This window comes from Ambystoma mexicanum, chromosome 3p (assembly GCF_040938575.1).
Source record: "Ambystoma mexicanum isolate Mex_15411 chromosome 3p, UKY_AmexF1_1, whole genome shotgun sequence".
In the NCBI taxonomy this organism is placed as follows: Eukaryota; Metazoa; Chordata; class Amphibia; order Caudata; family Ambystomatidae; genus Ambystoma; species Ambystoma mexicanum.
Genome location: NC_090925.1, coordinates 134,014,022 through 134,031,815, shown reverse-complemented (window position 1 = coordinate 134,031,815; position 17,794 = coordinate 134,014,022). Strand labels below are relative to the sequence as shown.

The window sequence follows — 17,794 nt, the reverse complement described above, 5'->3', positions numbered from 1 at the left end:
TAAACAGACGATGAGTCCAAAGTGGAATACCACACAGCCTCTTCCATAGTTCTGAGCATCTCGTTAACCTTGGGAATTGGATGTCCATTTACCAAAATGTTCCCATTTACATCACGCAAATCTAAGCCTTGCCGGGCAGTCAGCAAGCCAATCACGCCAGAGTGCATTTGGGTCTCCTAGGAGACTAAGGACAGGGAGTTTCGGGCACCTCCCCCACTTCCTGCCCACCCCAGACACTCAGACTCCAGAGGCAGTCTTCAGTCCTGAAGCCCGCCAAAGGCATACGAACAAAGGGACCAAACCTGGTTTGGCATGCAGAGACAAACACTAGAAGGATCGTTCCAAAATGAAACAGCAAAAAAAGACCGGGACCTGTTTAAACAAAGAGGCTTACGGCGCCATCTTGGAAAACATGGCTCCCGTGATATTTAGCTACCGGTGTTCCCGGTCGGCAAAAATCATGGTCTTTCATTGGAAAACAACTGCCACCAGCCTTTTCAATAGGAAAGGGTAGCATTTGACTGCAACATGAGTATTTAGACACAGGGGATACTATGTAACCCCTCCAGCAATCCATTGTAAGATGGTGTGTGCTGGGTCTAGGAATTTGGAAAGACTAGTAAAGTCAATTTCACTTTACATTCTCTGGGAAACAGTAGTTTATCCCAGAGAAGGTATTTAAACCTTTTGGGCAGTCTAAAAGACATCCCTGTGTCACTGCACTGAGGGTGCTATGTGACACACATGAAAGATGATGCCCATGGAGTTATCTAAAACTCCATAATCAAAGAACACAAATGTAAAACGCACATCAAAATACATGAGAGGGGGATAAAAAAGGCTCACACTCTTTCCAGGTAAGAAAATCAACTCCTCAAAAATCCAGCAAAGTTGCTGGGGGTCTCTAAGGTGAAGTGAATTAGCACATTTGAGATTTCTCCCTAACACTGCCTCCCCGTAAATTTGCATGTTGCCAATAAACCTCTTAGATCAGCAACAAATGAGTCCACTATCCCCCCCAATGCTTTGCTTCCTTGAGTACACATGTGTATCTTTCCAAAACCACATTTACCTGTTTGCCAGCTTCTAATTTCCTCAAGGCTTTGTCATATAACCCACCCCCATCCGCTCCACCACCCCTTTCTCAACACCTTGCACATCAGGCAATTTTTTTGATTACTTTGACTGCTTCAGCACCAACACAACACATCAGAGTTGAAAACATCTGCTCATCAGAAAATCTTTTAAAGCCTGATGCAACAAAATACAATTTGAACAGGTCTTTCCAGTCCTCCCATGGAATGGGTGGATCTGCAGGATTTGCCATAAATTCCGGGGGAGGGTCCATATTCTGCATTATAATAAATAAACACGGAAATTCTAACAAGAAATTAAAATAAAATGAATTGGTATAGAACATAACGGTATCCGGTCATTGCATCTAAAACAAAGCATCGACAAACCATACCATTTGAAAAAATGTGTTTCAATGGTAAAGGGTTTAGTTTAGTAAAAGAGAACCCCCCCCATAATAAAAATGCATTTGATGTTTTTTTTATTTTTTAGATGCTTTGTTGTCAATGGTATGGTTTGTCGATGCTTTGACTGTCGATGCAATCCCTAGGAACCAAAATAACTCATAAATGCCAAAGTAATGCAGTCACTAGTGAGGATAGAAGCGACCTATGACTACCCCCACTCTTTCCCAGCCTAGACTCCTGTGCAGTACTTAAAATGAAGGTAGGAGCGAACTCCAACTACCACCACTCTTCCCTGCCCTTAACTTTGTGTAAAAGTATAGTCTGGAAACTGCTGATAACCACAACAGATATGGGGGTGCAGCAATGCCCTCCAACTGCCCCCCTATCTCCCAGTACCACAGCCAATATCCTTGATGATGAAATAAAATATTTCTTCAATAAAGATCAATTCCTCCTTTGGCCATGAGAATGCGCCACCGCTTCACCAAATACCACTTTAGGTTTGTGATAAATTAATTGTCCCTGTTTCCTCATGGTGCACTGCCCTAAACGTTGTGGTTTCCACCGGCAAGATAAATATTCCTCACATCCCCCCCCCCACACACAGGGTCTGCAGACTCCTGGAGTGTGTAGCCTCCTAGCAGCCTGACTTCACGGTGTGCCCAGTGCCACACGGGAGCTCCGGTAAAGTTGCAGCATGAATATATTGTGTTAACTCGTGCCCAAGCTCACGCGTGATCCGGACCTGCCTCCCGAGCCCTGACACAGGCCCTGATAGGGGAGAAGGGTTAAGACCAACCCACCAGATGTATGCTATCTCCAGGCCCAGGCTACTCACCGATGCTGTCCTGACCGGACAGATATGCAGTGTAATAAAGATGAATCGTCACGGCGGACTAATTGCACTTCACCTCTTTCCCCTTTTAGCAAGCCCCGCCCACCTGGCGCCTACCTTGTTGCAGCTCTTTTTCCCTACTTAAGGAGCCCTCCAGCCTCTCTTCCTTTGCAGATGGGGAGCATGTGCAAGTGGATCTTGGTCACCTGGCCCAAGCCCCACCCATCTTCTTAGCCCTGCCTCTTGGTTCCTGCTATTAACTCTTAGATCAAGGGTGTCTCTCACCCGGGCGTCCGAAGCAAAGGGAAGACCAAGAAAAGGGCAATTCCTGTTTGGACCAGGGTGATCACAAGTGAAGGCTGCGCACGTGTGGATGAAATGTGAAGAAGGGCAGACCTTTGAATGAACTTTGAAGTAAAAGGCAGCTGTGAGATCAGTGATACTAAGTAATAGAGTGGTCCGGTGAAGGGAAGTAGCCCATTTGAAAGTCTCAATGAAAGGTACATTGTTTGAAGCTATAAGGCAAACACATAGCAAAAGTGAATTAAGCGAGAGTAAACGTGAACTTTGAGTCGAAGTGGTCCTGCGGTGGACTGTAAAGAAAGCCACGCACATTCAAAAGTCTTCGACATACAAAAGGGGTTCGATTGAGGGGGACCCGAAGTACAATAAGCTTGGGGAACGGAGCCACCCAGCATGTTTGTGTTGAACTGTGACGTGAGAGGCCTGAGCCCGACAGAGGGGGACTTGCATGAACTGTGAGCTGTAAGGTCTGAGCCTGGCAGAGGGGGACCTTATGTAAACTTTATGTTGGAAAGTCAAGCAAGAGACTTTAACGTGGAAGGCCAGGCGGGCCTCAATCCACGGTTTGAAACTACTTAGAGTGTCAGAAACCGCGCCAGAGTGTGTCATTCTGCTTACAAAGACAGCCTTACTCTGTGAGGTTTATCATGAGGAGGAGAGCTGGTTCAACTACCTTTTTATTCTTTTGAACACTGATTTTTCCTTTGCATACATTTCTCCTTTTTACACTTTTTGTACAAGAGATAGGGCAGGCATTAGGTTTTTATTAGCGTAGGCCATTTTGATTTGACGGACTCCATCCAGTAGGACTGTTTTGTTTATCGTTTGATGGTCAAGACTACTCGCATCTTAGATATAGGGCAACATAGGAGTTTCTCCGACCCCCAACATTTTCAATAAAGGTTTTACAAATTGTATCCATTGTGTCCGTGTCATACTTGTGATACTGTCTTCCTTACAGTTTAAACACGTTGTTCTGCATGCCGATGTATGCTATCTCCACCTCCTCACCTGAGTAAATCTTAACAGGGACTTTAACCCTGTGAGTGCCAGGGGGCCTGCAGCAACTAAGGAACCAGCTTAAGGTCAGTAAAGAGCATCCAGAGGGAGAGGGGGGCCTATTGCATTTAAATTTAAAAACCAAAGGGAAGAAAAACGGTTTAGGTCGAAATGACCGAAAAAAGGTCTAAAAATGCTACCACCAAAGGATCGAACACCAAAAGTTCGATCCTCTGGTGGTAGCATTAAAAAAAAAAAACGGGGGCTGCGGGGGTGTCCCCCGCATTGCCCCGCTCACTATACTTTATGGTATAGCGAACGGGGGCTGCGGGGGGCACCCCTGCAGCTGTCTGTTTAAAAAAACAAAAAAAAGAGAAGGACCCTGCAGCGCCAGTTCCCAATCACAGAAGTGAAAGGGAACTGGTGCTGCAGGAACCAAGGTGAAGGTAAGTGGGGGGGGGGTGGGGGTGTGTGTGTGTGTGTGTGTGTGTGTTTGTGTGTGTGTGTGTGTTTTGGCAAATTATCGGGGCTGAAATGTCCAAAAACAAAGTGTTCGAACTTTTGGCAATTCGAACATTTTGTTTTCGGATATTTCAGCCTCGATAATTTCCCCTTCGGTCAAATCACTGGGATTCAGAAAAACCATACACCCTCAGAACAATCGTTTTTTGGTGGTGTTAGCGAGTAACTTTAAGGGGATTATCGTGGAGTTGCTTTCAATTTTTTTTTTTTTTGTCTTTGAAAAAGAGAAGGAAAAAAGTTTCTTAATAAATAAGGAAGACCCCACAAAGGAATAATCATGTTTTCAGATTAACATGAAGGGGGACAGAGAAAACGTGAGAAGGAACTTTAATATGGCTGTACAACCGCCAATACCATTTTTACAGTCTCCAGGGAACCCCAGCATGAAATGGGAATTGTGGAGAGTTGTTTGAAGCCTTCCTAAATGCACAGAAGGGTGAAGAGTTATTAGCTTCAAAGAAACTGTCATTGTTGAAAACAGCAATTGGAGTGGAAGCTGTGAGGCTCATGAAACACTTCCAGGTCGGGAGGAGGAAGACAAAGATCTATTTAGCATATGGATGTCGAGGATAGAAGAACGGTTTGCAGAGAAAACTAATGTAGTTCCTGAACGGTTTAATTTTTATTCAAGAAAACAGATGCCTGGAGAAGGTATTGATAACTATGTGGGAGCATTAGGGTTTTCAGTGCATAGTATTACTCTTTACCTCACCCCTGACCAGTTTAACCGCCTCCCCCTTTTGCCTATGCCGCACCCGCCTACAACTTCCCTGGTACTCGCAATGTGTTTTTAAAATATTTTTTGAAAAATATCCCCACTTCTCTGCATTGCATCCCATGCATTTGCCTGATGGGATTGCTACAAGAGGTTTTTTTTCGTTGTCTTGGCTGCAATAATGGAATACTGGCTTCCTTTAGCAAGTTTTGATTTCACTCTGTCTCTTTCCCGCCGTCTCGCTTAGTCTCTCTGACTTCATGTGTTTTTTTCGCTGGCTTTGTTTCGCTCTCTTTCGCTCTTTGTTTCTCTGCCTGTCTTTGTCTTTCTTTCCCTCTTTGTTGCTCTAATTGATGAACTTGGCGTCACAGCAATGTACTTCTTGTACAACTCACTTTTTTCTTTTGAATGTCCATAACCTTTGAGCTGGACTTTTTCGTGCAAATCGCGTATACAATGGCATATGCAACAATTGCTCGTCTCAAGCCCCCCTTCTGCATAGGATGTTTTTCCATGCACTGGCTTGTGTCGATACTCTGGCCATACTGATTCTCAAAACAAGTGAATTCTGGATGGACCTGCACGAGAGTAATCTGCAAGCACTATGATCTCCACAGCAACGTTAGTTCACAATATTTATTTCACCTGATGATATTCAATCGAATGCATCTGAACCATAACTTGACCTCCCAACTTTAGGACGGTAACCTTTCGCCTGGAAGCATTTTCGTTTTTTCAGTTGCGGAAGTGTGCATATCCTGAGAAATATGTCTTCGACTGTTTGGGCTTTTCAACATACTTTCCACTGAAATGCCTTGCTTCCACCAAACACAAACACACGTGAGGAGGGGTTGGGGTGGGGTGGAGGCCTGCTGCAACTGGCAAAGCAAACTGAATAGCTTTTCTTAAGTGGTCATTTAGGCTTTTTGCTTCCCCACTGGCTACTGGTGAAGATGAACATGTTGCCATCTTGATAACCTGCATGCCACAGATCAATGGAGGCTGATGGTAGTACACACACACACACACACACAGACGCACACACGCACACACACGCCTTTAGTTTACTTGCGGGCCAAAAGGTGTTCAGTAATCACTGACATGTTACCCTTTGGTATGGCAGCATGAGTGAATTTCGCAGTGTGACTTATTATATGTAAATTCAATGATAGAACCAGGGAAATCCCCCATTGCCATATGTTTAGAGAACATTATCCATTATAAATATATAAACCGCAAAGCCGCCACCCCAAAGTAAACCCTTTTCCTTCTTGGCACTGTATCTATTCTTCCTATTGCTAACATATTGATTTTGTATAAGGCACGTGTGGTTTATGGAATGGCATTAAAAACTGCTCCAACTGAAACTACTTGGCAGACGGCACATCCAACAGTGCAAAACCAAGACTGCGCAGCAATTGCTTACTGCAGCCTTTCCAAATCAGATTGAAAAGCACACTTAACGGTATAAACAATGTGACGGTTATTATTGTTCAATTAAGTGGTTCACGGTATCTTTAACGGTATACCGTTACATCCCTATTATCTATGCCCAGCCCTGTTTTGAGGTGCTACACTGAATTATGTTTGGTATGCTACAAAATGTTCTGCTACGCCATGTCATATTTTAAGCTGTAGAAACCTATTTATAACCTCTTGCTCTGCTGGGATTAAGCTGAATGCACATTAAGTAGAATCTACCTGAGTGCTACTATATGTACCCATTCACTCCTTTTGGAGGAGGACTGGAGAATATGATGTCACTTTCCTTTTATACTAGCTGGTTAGGTCATGTTGTATTATGCTGAGCTTGCATTATAATGTTTTGCTTTACATGTCTAATTTTCAAGCGCTTTTGAAGCAGCCATAAAACAGCAGGTTGCAACCCCCTAAACATGGCAATTTTTTGTCTTCTAATTTGTTAACTAGACCATAGACCCCTGTTTTGATTTTACATTTGCATGATGCCCTCTATTGACCATACATGGTAACTGTTGACAAGGGTCAGAAGGCTAGTCAAATGCTGGATTATGTAAATTAACTCTCAGAAGGGCCCTTCCTTAGTTTTAGAGGATTCTTGCCTCACACACCAATATAGCCATTACATTAAAGGGCCTAGCAGCACTCTGGAACCTCCAGGAAGGTCCGACTGTGCTCCTGCTCCCAAGGAAGCAGTGGTTCAAATCACACCCTCAGTTAAAAGAGCCCATATTACCTTCAAGTTTTCGCATATCAAGGGCTTAGGGGAATAAGTAGAGGGCCTTTGCATGCTGTTTTCTTGGGGCATGGTTGGCTCACTGTGACACTGTGGAAGTCTCAGAGTTTAGTACTAAGCCTTTGTGTCCTTATTTATTTTATGTTTTGGGTTTTTATAATGCGCCTATACACCATGTGCTTCAAGGCGCAACAAGAAAAGGGGTGAGGGTGGTAGGGATGACGAAACAAAAGTGGTCCTCCTACTCCTTGTGACGTTCAGATCATGCAAGTGCAGTAAACAGAAGTGCAGAGCAGTGGAGGGAGAGGAGGGGAGTGTCAGAGTGTGAAGCAAGTGCCAGGGGAGGTTAGGTAGACAGAGCTGCAGGAGAAGAGAGTGCAGGGGCAGAAGGTCCACACGCTAAGTGTGAGGAATGGGGCTGGAAGTGCAGAGGGTAGCAGGCCCAGCCAGGCTAGTGCAGGAAGATGGAGCCCAGAGGGGCAAGTGCTGTGGTAGACTGGTCGGGGAGGGCCTGATGCCCTGTACGAATCTGAAGGAACCAGGCAATTATCAGGGGGGATGGGGAAAGGGAAGGAGGAAGAGAAAAGGAGGGTCTTGAGAAGCTTCTGCAACTTAAGAAGATTGGGCTCAAGTCTGAGAGGGGCAGGGATGCCATTCCAGGGGGAGGCACCTGCGGAGGAGAGCGATCTACCCCCCCCATTCTGCTTGGAGAAGCGTCTGATCCGCAGAACTTTAAGCACTTTTCACACACGCTTAGGGTTTTGGTAAACATGACATAAATGAGGAAACCCCAAAAAATTGAGGGTTTTCTTGCTCACTTTTCAGGGAGCTCTTGCAAGCTTGGCAAATAAGTATTTCTGGCATACAACCCCTCCCGAATGATGTTGGCGGGACTAGGAAAGTAAGCGTAAGGGCTTTGCTGCCTGTTTTTTCTTGGTCATGGCTTCAAAATATCCAGGCTCACCATGCAGTGAGTACATTGTAGACATAACCCCTGACGTAGTGAACACCTCTTCTCCAGATAGCTCTCCTTTCGGCACTGCACACCAGAGAATACAGTGGAGTCCCACGATAAATTAAGTCCACTTTTACACATAGCTCCTTCCCCCTTTTCCTTCTCGCGCCTTCCTGAGCATCTCGTCTATCTGTCGCCCAATCCCACCTATCTACCCGACTTTGTGCCTCCCTACCACTACTGAATGTTCTGTCATACTGCACCTTTGCTTCTCTGACAGGCAAAGTGCTCAATGCCATACGAGGCGCTATAGAAATGCACGATAACCTAACATAACGTGCGTGTTTGCTTGAAACTACTTTGGGCGCTGAACAGTGCAAGGCTAAAATTCCCATACTTTTGTGCCGTGAGACTTTCTCCCCTCTTGGGATATGGTAATGTACCGGTCCTGTTACTTCCAGTGCCATCCTCAGTACTATGTATGTGACAGCAGAGCTGCCGCATCTTTTGGTTCTACCTACCGTGGATGTTCACTAGGATTAGTGTAAGATGTTAACCCACTTCAGGGAATGTGCCATTCTGGTATCCAAAACTCTTCCAGTGGGGCCAGTTGTCCTGTTTTAGGCCCAAACTGCCCGCTCCCTGTGCCCCCCTGCTGGTGGCGACTTAGGCAGCTCCCCAGAATTCTTATTTGATGACCAGCCCTGATGTGAACAGAGGAAGCCACTGGTTATTCAACCAATGGTCCCTGGACTCTACTTATGAACCGTCCATTCCCTTACTTTAATGCCCCCCACCATCACCCTCCTTTGAAGAAGGATCGCCCACGAGCTGCCTTTAAATGGTGCCCAGATGTTGATTTTCTTGGTTCATACGGGCCCTCATTTTTCTGTTTTTCACGTACTCTTTTCCTTGAAGCAGTCTCTTCACACTCCAGGTTATAGCCATTCAAGTAGACGGAGACATCGCTGGCAATTGGCGCCAACTGGACGCTGCAATTGTGTTTGCAATATGGACAAATAAACGTGCATATCGTTACAGTGGATTTTTGCATCAGTTGACTAATATTGTGTTGAATTTTTTTGCAGGTTTCCGATACACGGAAGTTCGGACTGTGCCTACCTAAATGAAAATGGATTGAGCAGTGCCAGGTGCACTCTCACACGTCATTTTGCCTGTTATAAAAAACGCGAAAATGGGAGACATACTGTGAAACACAACGGCCTCCAAGACGTCCAGGAGATACAGACACGTCTACTTTGAAGCCTACCTCACTGGATACTTCTGATTTTTTTAGTGGAATGGATAAGGACCCTGTCTTCGCCCCAATACCTCTGATTTTGTGCCGGCTCGTGCTCGATGCTGTGCAGCACTGTTCGACAGCAATTTCTCAAGCTATAAGCAGCGGGTGTTCTTATCCAATTTAATGGCATTTCATGTTACCGGCTCTGCCCTAACTAGGACCCATGGAGTGCAAATCGTGGACATTTGCACATAACTCACTGAACGATCTATCGAGATGACTCCTTAGGAATGCAAGCCTTCGTCTGGGTTGTTTGCTACTTTGTAGAATTATCATACATGCTAGGTGCAGTACAGTGGTTTTGGGCACACTGTGTTGCACACGTGAGTAGGGGATGTATACTAATTGACCTTTTCACAATTGACCTCGGGAGAATTGACCGAATTTAAATGGTCAATTAGGACATATATGTGGGGGGGAAACCCCCTGCAACCACTCACCCAACCCAAAATAACCTGCAACCCTCCCCCCCACCCAATCCCCTTATAATATTTATAATACAAAACCAACCCAATACATACATAAAATAACTAAAATAATATAAAGGTCAATTGTGCAGAAGGTCAATTAGGACCACTATAATTGGGTCAATTAGGACAAAGGTCAATTTGGGTAATACCGAGTAGGGTGCGGAGCTCCTTCTGCACGAAATGTCAACAAGAGTACAGCAAGCTGTGATGAAGCACAATGTGTGTTAAATAGACACTAATCACTAACCCTCTCGTTCATAGTTGGGCAGTGACAGTAGAATGTGTCATATTTGCCAAATACTGCCAATTTTAGTGCCTACCCAATTCAGAGTTGTGCCAAATACCACCAGCAAATTCACACAGGAGATCTGCCTATTTCTATCTCATTTTCCGAGGAGGCAGAAATCCTAAAGTGACCCCATGTTTTGTAAACTTCATATTTTTTTAGTCTATAGAAGGGGGTGAAGACAATTATCTTCAATGTAGTAAAACACGTTTTGGTGAGGTGGAAACATGATTTCAAAGGCCACTCTGCAGCTATAGTAGTATCGTGTGCAAAGAATTGTAATTTTGTTCCCAAGATAGTAAAGGCCAATGCCACCAATTTCTGCTTGGATCATGGAAGTCTGCTACACTACTACCAAAAATGCTAAAACCTTTCACTAGTGCATTAGTTTGCTTTTTCATTGTTAGATTGATGACAAAGCGATGAAGCATTTCTTCACAAGAGGTGCTATGAAGGACAGTTGCAATACATGCTGCAAACATTCCTGTATCTTCCGCCCAGGTTCGAATGAAGGGCACCGTGCTAAGACCCGGAACATGCAAAGGGCTTAACCTTTATATGATGTGACTTTATGATATAGATATCGATTTTTGCACACGCAACTGCCCTATGCACTTTATGATGTCATTATATGACTGGGATATCGATTTTTCAATGGTCCCCCTTTCCCATGTGTATCTCTCGTATGGGGTGGGAGGGAAGAGCTCTATTTTTTTTTTTTCATTACACGGTTAATACCGATACAAGTTCGGTTTCTAAGCATGGATCTGGGATTCGAACCTCTGATTCTCTGCGTGGTCTTGCTTCCAAGACAAGCAGGTTGCCCCTGTTCTAGCCTCCTTTCTGGTCACCTATCGGATTGTAGTTCAGAACAGCACTGTGAAACAATGTGTGACCCAAGGTTATTGGGCTGGTCACTGTCTTACAAGGGGTGTTGCTTGCACCAAAGTTTGGTGTTCAATGGAAGTTTTCCCATTGGCAATTATTTGAGGAGCACATTGGGCCTCATTACGAGTATGGCGGTAAGTGATCAAATTGGAGGTAGCCGAGTTACCTCCAATTTTACCACTACGCCAAATCATGAGTTTTGGTTTTGAGTGGAGGATTTACCTCCAGCAAAACCCTGGGGGTAAATCTTCCCACTCACTCCCAAAAATCGGCAGAATTACTGCAGCGGTAATTCCGCAAAAAAAGCCCCATTGGGTCAAATGGACCCAAAATAAATGGGGGAATTACACCACTACCACAACTTGGTCAGGTGGAATTTCCGCCTGAAAAAAAGTGGTGGTAATGGAAAATTACTCAGGGCTATTTGGAGGATTTACCTCCAAATGTCTGCCTAGCTCATAATGAGGCCCATTGTCTTACTAGAAATACTGTCCACTTGTCATATGGTGCCTGGCACAGCCACTGGAAATCCATCCCACTGCCTTATGGCAATTACTGCTGAGGAGTAAATCAGATTTAGATTACTGGCAAACTGTTGGAGTTAATTAAAATAATTTAAGTAAACAGAAGCAACAGTTACTATATAAGGGCATTAAGTACACTGCAGCCCTTAACTCTTGCTCAACCCACAGGTCACACCATCATTGTTACACTCCTACTTAACATCGAAATTCAAAGTAATCACGGAAAAGCATTGACACATGGGTAGAATAACAAGAATTTGCAAGGGTGAGTTAAAGTGACTGCTTTGTCGATTATAATCTTTATTTAAATTAATGGTCTGTTTTTGCAAAAAAACAAAATTTTATGTAGAACACTTAACTTAAAAAAAAAAATCCCCTAATATATTGAATCAAAGTTTCAATAGTTTTGGCTATTAGGTGGCGCTAAAGCACTACCTTTAAGCCGAAAATATTGTCATTAAAATAAGCGCTTCAAAGTGGAGCTAAGAATGAGGGTCTAAAATGCTTTCCTTGCATTTCTAGTTTGTGTAGAATGTGGCAGCCACTTTTACTTTCAAAAAGCGATGTTAATGTGTGTACAAAGTTTTTTTATTTGTTTTCTGCTTTAAAATATATGTAGATTAGCGTGAGTTTTAAAATAAAAATGAAGAACATTAAAAAGCAGTATAGATATGTTCTGTTAAAAAATGTACATGTGCCTACGTGTGGGTGTTGGTTGAGTGTTTTGTGATGTAAGCAGTACCTGATTGGATGTGCTGTGTGTTAGTGATGTCGGTATGATTTCATTGGCTCTGGAGTCTGTTCGTGTTTGCACAAAGTAGCCAATTTTCGGGGGGATCGGAAGGGAGAGGATGTTTGTTTTCTTTGTTCAACTTTTTTATTTATTGTTACTGCTTTTTTCCCCACTTGTTAAGGCGGCAGCGGGTGGGAACTTCCCTTTTCCGGGACACCCCGTGCTCGCCGTCCTTATGGATGTGGAGTGGCACCCCTCTGCTTGGCCCAGTATGCACTCTGGCTCCTTAGCTTCTTGCTGCTGTAGCAGAAGGGGAGGAAGGGGAGCGGGCTACCATTATGCGTTGCACCCCACTCAGTGTTGCTCAGGGGGCCTGGAACAAGCAGCAGGGATAACAAAGTAAGCATGTAATTGCAAATGCAGGAAGGTTGCGGAGAGTGCCGCTGAGCGATTACAAGCTGTAGCATAAATTGACTGCATCTGAGAGGAGCAGCAGGTCCCATTAGGGCTGTTTGTTGTGGTGCTTCCTCCCAGCAGAGCGTTGGTGTCTGCAGAGGGGCTGATGGCATTGGCTCGTGCATTGGAAGGCGGCCACCGATGCAGTTAGCGAGGGGAGCTTTTGATATGAGCCTTACATCCTGTGCACATTTCTGTGGAAACTGTGAGCAGTGAAACAATATCTCCTCTTAGATCTTGGCACAGTAAAGCCACCCTCACCACTGTTTCAGCCATTTAGAACACAGAAATTGTCATAAAAATGAAGGGGTGGGGATCTGTTCTGTAAGTGACTATAGCTTATATATTGTACCCCGCAGGTGCGCAATGTCATTGAGCTAATCGGGCTCCACCGCCACCCCCAAGAGGCAGGGATTTCTGAGGAGGGTCTTTTATACAGCAAAGCCGCTTGTCCTTGGTCCCGCAATGGCCACAAAGCCATGAAGGTAGAGGTCCAAGGCTATACGCAGTGGGGAAACAGGCAGGGCAACTTCAGGCGCTGATAACGCGCCTGCAGCCAGGGATGAACAAAAGTGGTCTCTGGCATCTTTTGGCCAGCCGAAGGGGCCTCTGCAATTCATCCGCCGGTGACACCCAATCAGGGCACCTGGGCATCAACGGGGAGCCGCCATGGCATAGCAATCTAGGAAGTCCCTTCAGGAAGGAAAATGGGTGTGTGGGTAACACCAGCCAGACTGGGGCTGGCTCCAAAATCCAACACCCCGAGAGCAAACGGCCTGGCGTTTCTGGGGAAAAGGCAGCGAACTGCCATGGTAGATGTCATTTAAACCACCCTTCTCTCCCATCCTTTACAGCCCGAAAGAAAATGAACACGGTCAATTTACAGCAACAGCTAAAGAGTGATGCGCAAAAGTAATACGACAGTACTCCTCACTGAGTTAGGTGTGGGTCTAAGATATGTAAGGGTGTCCATGAGAAGGGTAGAGGAAATAGTAAAGTGGCAAAACACATACCCTGCAAACCTCGCCAGAATGGTGCGTGGCCCAAGAACAGCAAAAAGCCACATGTATGGAAAATGACATTTTTAAAAATAACAAGTACCGACAGGCCAGGTCAGAAGCACCAGAGTCTTGAGTGACGATCTTCAATGGGTTTGGGGATATGTTATGAAATGCCGAGAACCCAGGGTCTGATACCTTGAAGTGCTTTGTGGAAACCTTAGTTGTGTAAAGCATTTCATTGTTAGCACCAGCATTCAGATTAATACATTTTTAGCCAATTGAAATCGTGATGTGGGGTTAGTACTTGCATGCCAGGGGGGGTGATTCAAATGATGGGGACAGGAGGCCGCTCATTCTCACAGCAGTTCTTAAGTGGGTGCTTTCAGACTTAAAGGGGAGAGTTAACTACTTGTAACATTGAAGCTGCACTAGAACAATCTCATTAGAATGTGTAAAGAAGTTAGATGCCCCCCAGACAAATAAGTTTGCCCCTCCCCTACAGCCCCCGAAGTTAGCGTCCCTACCAACATGTGAAGGCTTAGCACCCGCCTAAATTTTATACTAGGTGCACCCCTGGATGTGCACACTTACATTTTGTTATGCAAAAAGGTGAGGGAAGCCTTTCCCGAAACTGGCGGTGTTAAAGTTTTACTGTGTTTGTACAGAAAAATGTACTTGAACAAACGCAGTAAAACTTTAAAGCTGCTACTTTCAAGAAAGGCTTCCATCGCCTCTCTGCATATTGCGCTTTAAAATGTACTTTTAGATAGTTAGTCCCCACACAAGACCTTGGGGGTAGACCAGTGGGGGGCGGAGCCTCCAAGTTTTCCACGCCCATCTTGTGAAGTGGCCCCTCCCATCACCAGTTAGCACCCACCCCCAGAAATGTAGGTTTCATTGCGCCCCTGATACCCTGTGACTTTAAGTATGTTATATTTTAAATGCAGCCTGCCTTATTTACTCAGTTGATCGGCCTTCTCTCTCTATTGCACTTGCTGTGTTGCTATGAGAAACGCTGGGCACGCCTTAAGGTTTTCATCTGTCGTGATTTTGAAAGGGCATCTAATGTGTGGCAAAATTACATTTTGTTTTCGTCCTGGGTAACATGAATGGCATTGATCCATTCCAATGGGTCTTTAAACCCCTAGACTGCACATCCCCGGGCCTATGTAGTGATTATGCTTGCCCTGGATCCTGAGCTGTATGATTGGAATGCTGGAGTGAGTGACAGAGAATGCATCCTGAGAGAATGTTGATGTATGAATGTGTTCTGTGAGAGTCAGTTGGCAATGTAGACCCCGAGTTAGAGGATGCCGGTGCATGTTGCCCTAAGCTTGAATGTACCTGACTTGATAAAATGTACAAGAACTTAATTAAAAAATTTACTAGTACATCCCAAGATGTCAGTCATCATTAGAGACCCCAAGCTTTACAATGGCGACGAGGATGCGAGCTGTGCTAGGGGACAGCACGAAGGAAGGGACATGCATCGCCCCCCAACCAACGAAGAAGATCCTCTCCTAAACTATTCTTGTAAATTGCAACAGCATAAAATATGGTTATACAATCAAGAAACCCTAGTTGAACAGATGCCCTTGTAAATGAAAAGGCATAGGTCATATTCGTTTGACGGGTTGCGTAGCAGAGGATGGAAAAAGGATACACGTCTACACTATGTAAAACAGTCTACTGCGTTCTTTTCAGAAGAACTGTGGAAACAATAACCCTTAACTTGCTCCTTTAAAGCAAGTACATCTTTTTTCAGGCCTGGATTTTCATGAGCATCACTTGGTATGCTGGGGCTTGTAGTTCTGTATATTTCTATTGTGAGTGAAAGCCTGCAAGTCCTTGCATACCAAATGCTGTTAATTGAAACTCCATGATTGTCTAAATATGAAGCTGATAACACGGGCCTGTTGGCAAATGATGAGCAGATGCGCCAGCCCACGCGTGGGGCGCTAGAGGGGCAGCTGGCATAGTGGGCCGCCCTCTGACCCCCCCTGCGTCAAGCTCACCTCCCCTCGCCTGAGGGTGGCAGAACGAGTGTGCCCCCAGGATCTGGGCGGACACAGCCTGCCCTGTGGAGGCATACTTATGGCCTGAGCAGGGTTACGTGTCGCCCGTTAGGATGACTCCAATAACGTGACCATATGTTTTTGAATCGGAAAATGGTGTTTGTCGACATTATTTAAGGAAACAATGTTTCTGATGCTTGTTAATCTGCTTAGAATCACATGCTGTACATATGGTCCGACATCCAGTAGTAACCGCAAAGTATTGCATCTTGTCTTTCGGGGACCGAAAGGGGACGTTGGCATAGGTATGTCTGTAACACTATCCCTATCGTGACGTGTAGTGTACCCAAAATCCCTCACGTGCTGAGGTGACTCAGATTGTTTATTTCCACCCAGATAACTGGTCGCCCTATAGCGCGGCTCTTACATAAGAGACATTGTTTATCTTTATACCAACTTTGTCGGTTATTCCCCCATAAGTCACTTCGACAGTGATTAAGAACTTTGACGAAGACTGTAGGAGTTTCTATGACGGTGGATTTCGGCGACTAAGATCCGGCGGCTGAGACATCCATTTGGCTGGGCCCTCTGGCCGGCCTACACAGTAGGGAGAGTGGGGTCGGGGTGGCCATATCTTTTGTTATGTCTTTCCTCTTTCCCCCTCTTTGTCCTCTAGGTCTGGTCATCTTTGTTTATATCTTTTGCTATGGAAAGGACTCCATTTAGGTTCTGCCCTAAGTGTAGGGTCAGATACCCGTGGAAAGACGAGCACAGAACGTGTAATTCTTTTCTCCCCTTAGATCACGACGAGAAGCGGTGTGCGTCTTGTAAGCTCCTTCGGCCTAAGACCCTTAAGGAGAGCTGTGTAATGCGGTGGGCCGCGTATGGTATGTCGTGGGCTGAACCCCCCCCCCACGCCACACCTGCCGAAAGTGACGGGGGCACCTCCGATGACCAGACATCCGTATCAGATGACATAGACCTTGAGGCGGACACTTCTAGGTCCACCACGCCCGTCCCCGACCCCTCAAGGCCTGACGCAAGTCTCGCTTCAGGGACCCAGCTACAGGGGCGTACAAAAACACTAAGCGCACAACCCCACCACCGATTTTCAACGGTTCCTAAAAAAAAAAGGTGAAAGCGCCAACAGGGGCTTCGAATATTTCGGCGGATTCCTGGGTAGATCAGCAGCCTTCCCCGCATCCACCGCAGCGTCTTGTGACTGGGTACTCCAAAGACAAGGGCGCTACCCCTAAATCAGATTTACACGTCAAAGCACGGTCATTCGATGCTCTGTCGCCCACTAAAGGCCTGGTAGGCCCAAAATCCACTACTAGGCCTCCTAGCCTTTCCCCAGGAGACAAATCTACCCGTAGGCTCTCTTAACGCCGCGGTAGGCGGTAAATCTATGATGGGCCTTCTAAGCCGTTAACTCACACTCGAAGACAGTATCGCAAGAATTACTTCGGCAGTAGGGCTGGTACCTATGCCGTCGAAGCGCATGGAGCGTGCCGCGGACAAGTCTAAAGACACGCCATGGTGCCCCGATACTCGTGAAACCTGCGAGGACAGTCAGGAGCCTCTGTCCATCACCCTTGGAGAACAATTTTGACGCCAAAGGGCGGAAGACAGCGTTTTTCCACCTTTAGGCCCTTCTGGTTCCTCCAAGTGGACAAGGGCGAAATTCGAAGGGTGTATGGATCGTCTTGAAAGGATTCTCGCTTTCTGAGCATCCTTCCCCTAAGAAATATCGCGAAGACCCTCTTTTTAGATCAGCTTCATGTTTCCAAGAAAATCTTGACTCCGCCCTCGGCTTCTGTCCACCATGAAGATGTGGTCCAGATGGACACTTACCAGGACATCTACAGCGAAGGAGAAGACCCTTCCTTCCTGCAGGACTACACTGAGGACGAGGCGGATGCCATGGACAACTGGAAGGAAACCCAGCAAGTGGATACGGAGCCATGGACGCTCCCTGCGCAAGATCAGGACACTGATGTTCTATTCCTGGATTCTCCTTTATCCACCCCGGCTCGCCAGGCCTCGCCTGTAGACTATCAAATGGCCTTCAATGCCATCTTAAGGCAGCAGAT

At 45.7% G+C, this 17,794-nt stretch overlaps 1 protein-coding gene across 2 annotated transcripts in view; it reads left to right on the top strand.

The window, feature by feature from the left end:
* The window catches only part of LOC138580163 (C-type lectin domain family 2 member B-like), a 388,930-nt gene extending 376,774 nt beyond the window's left edge, over positions 1-12,156 (top strand). For both annotated transcript variants that reach the window (XM_069650492.1, XM_069650491.1), the window contains one exon: positions 9,114-12,156. In XM_069650492.1, coding sequence (XP_069506593.1) covers positions 9,114-9,288 — 175 coding nt within the window. In that variant the 3' untranslated portion in view covers positions 9,289-12,156. The remainder of the gene's footprint in view (positions 1-9,113) is intronic.
* The last annotated feature ends 5,638 nt before the right edge of the window (positions 12,157-17,794 follow it).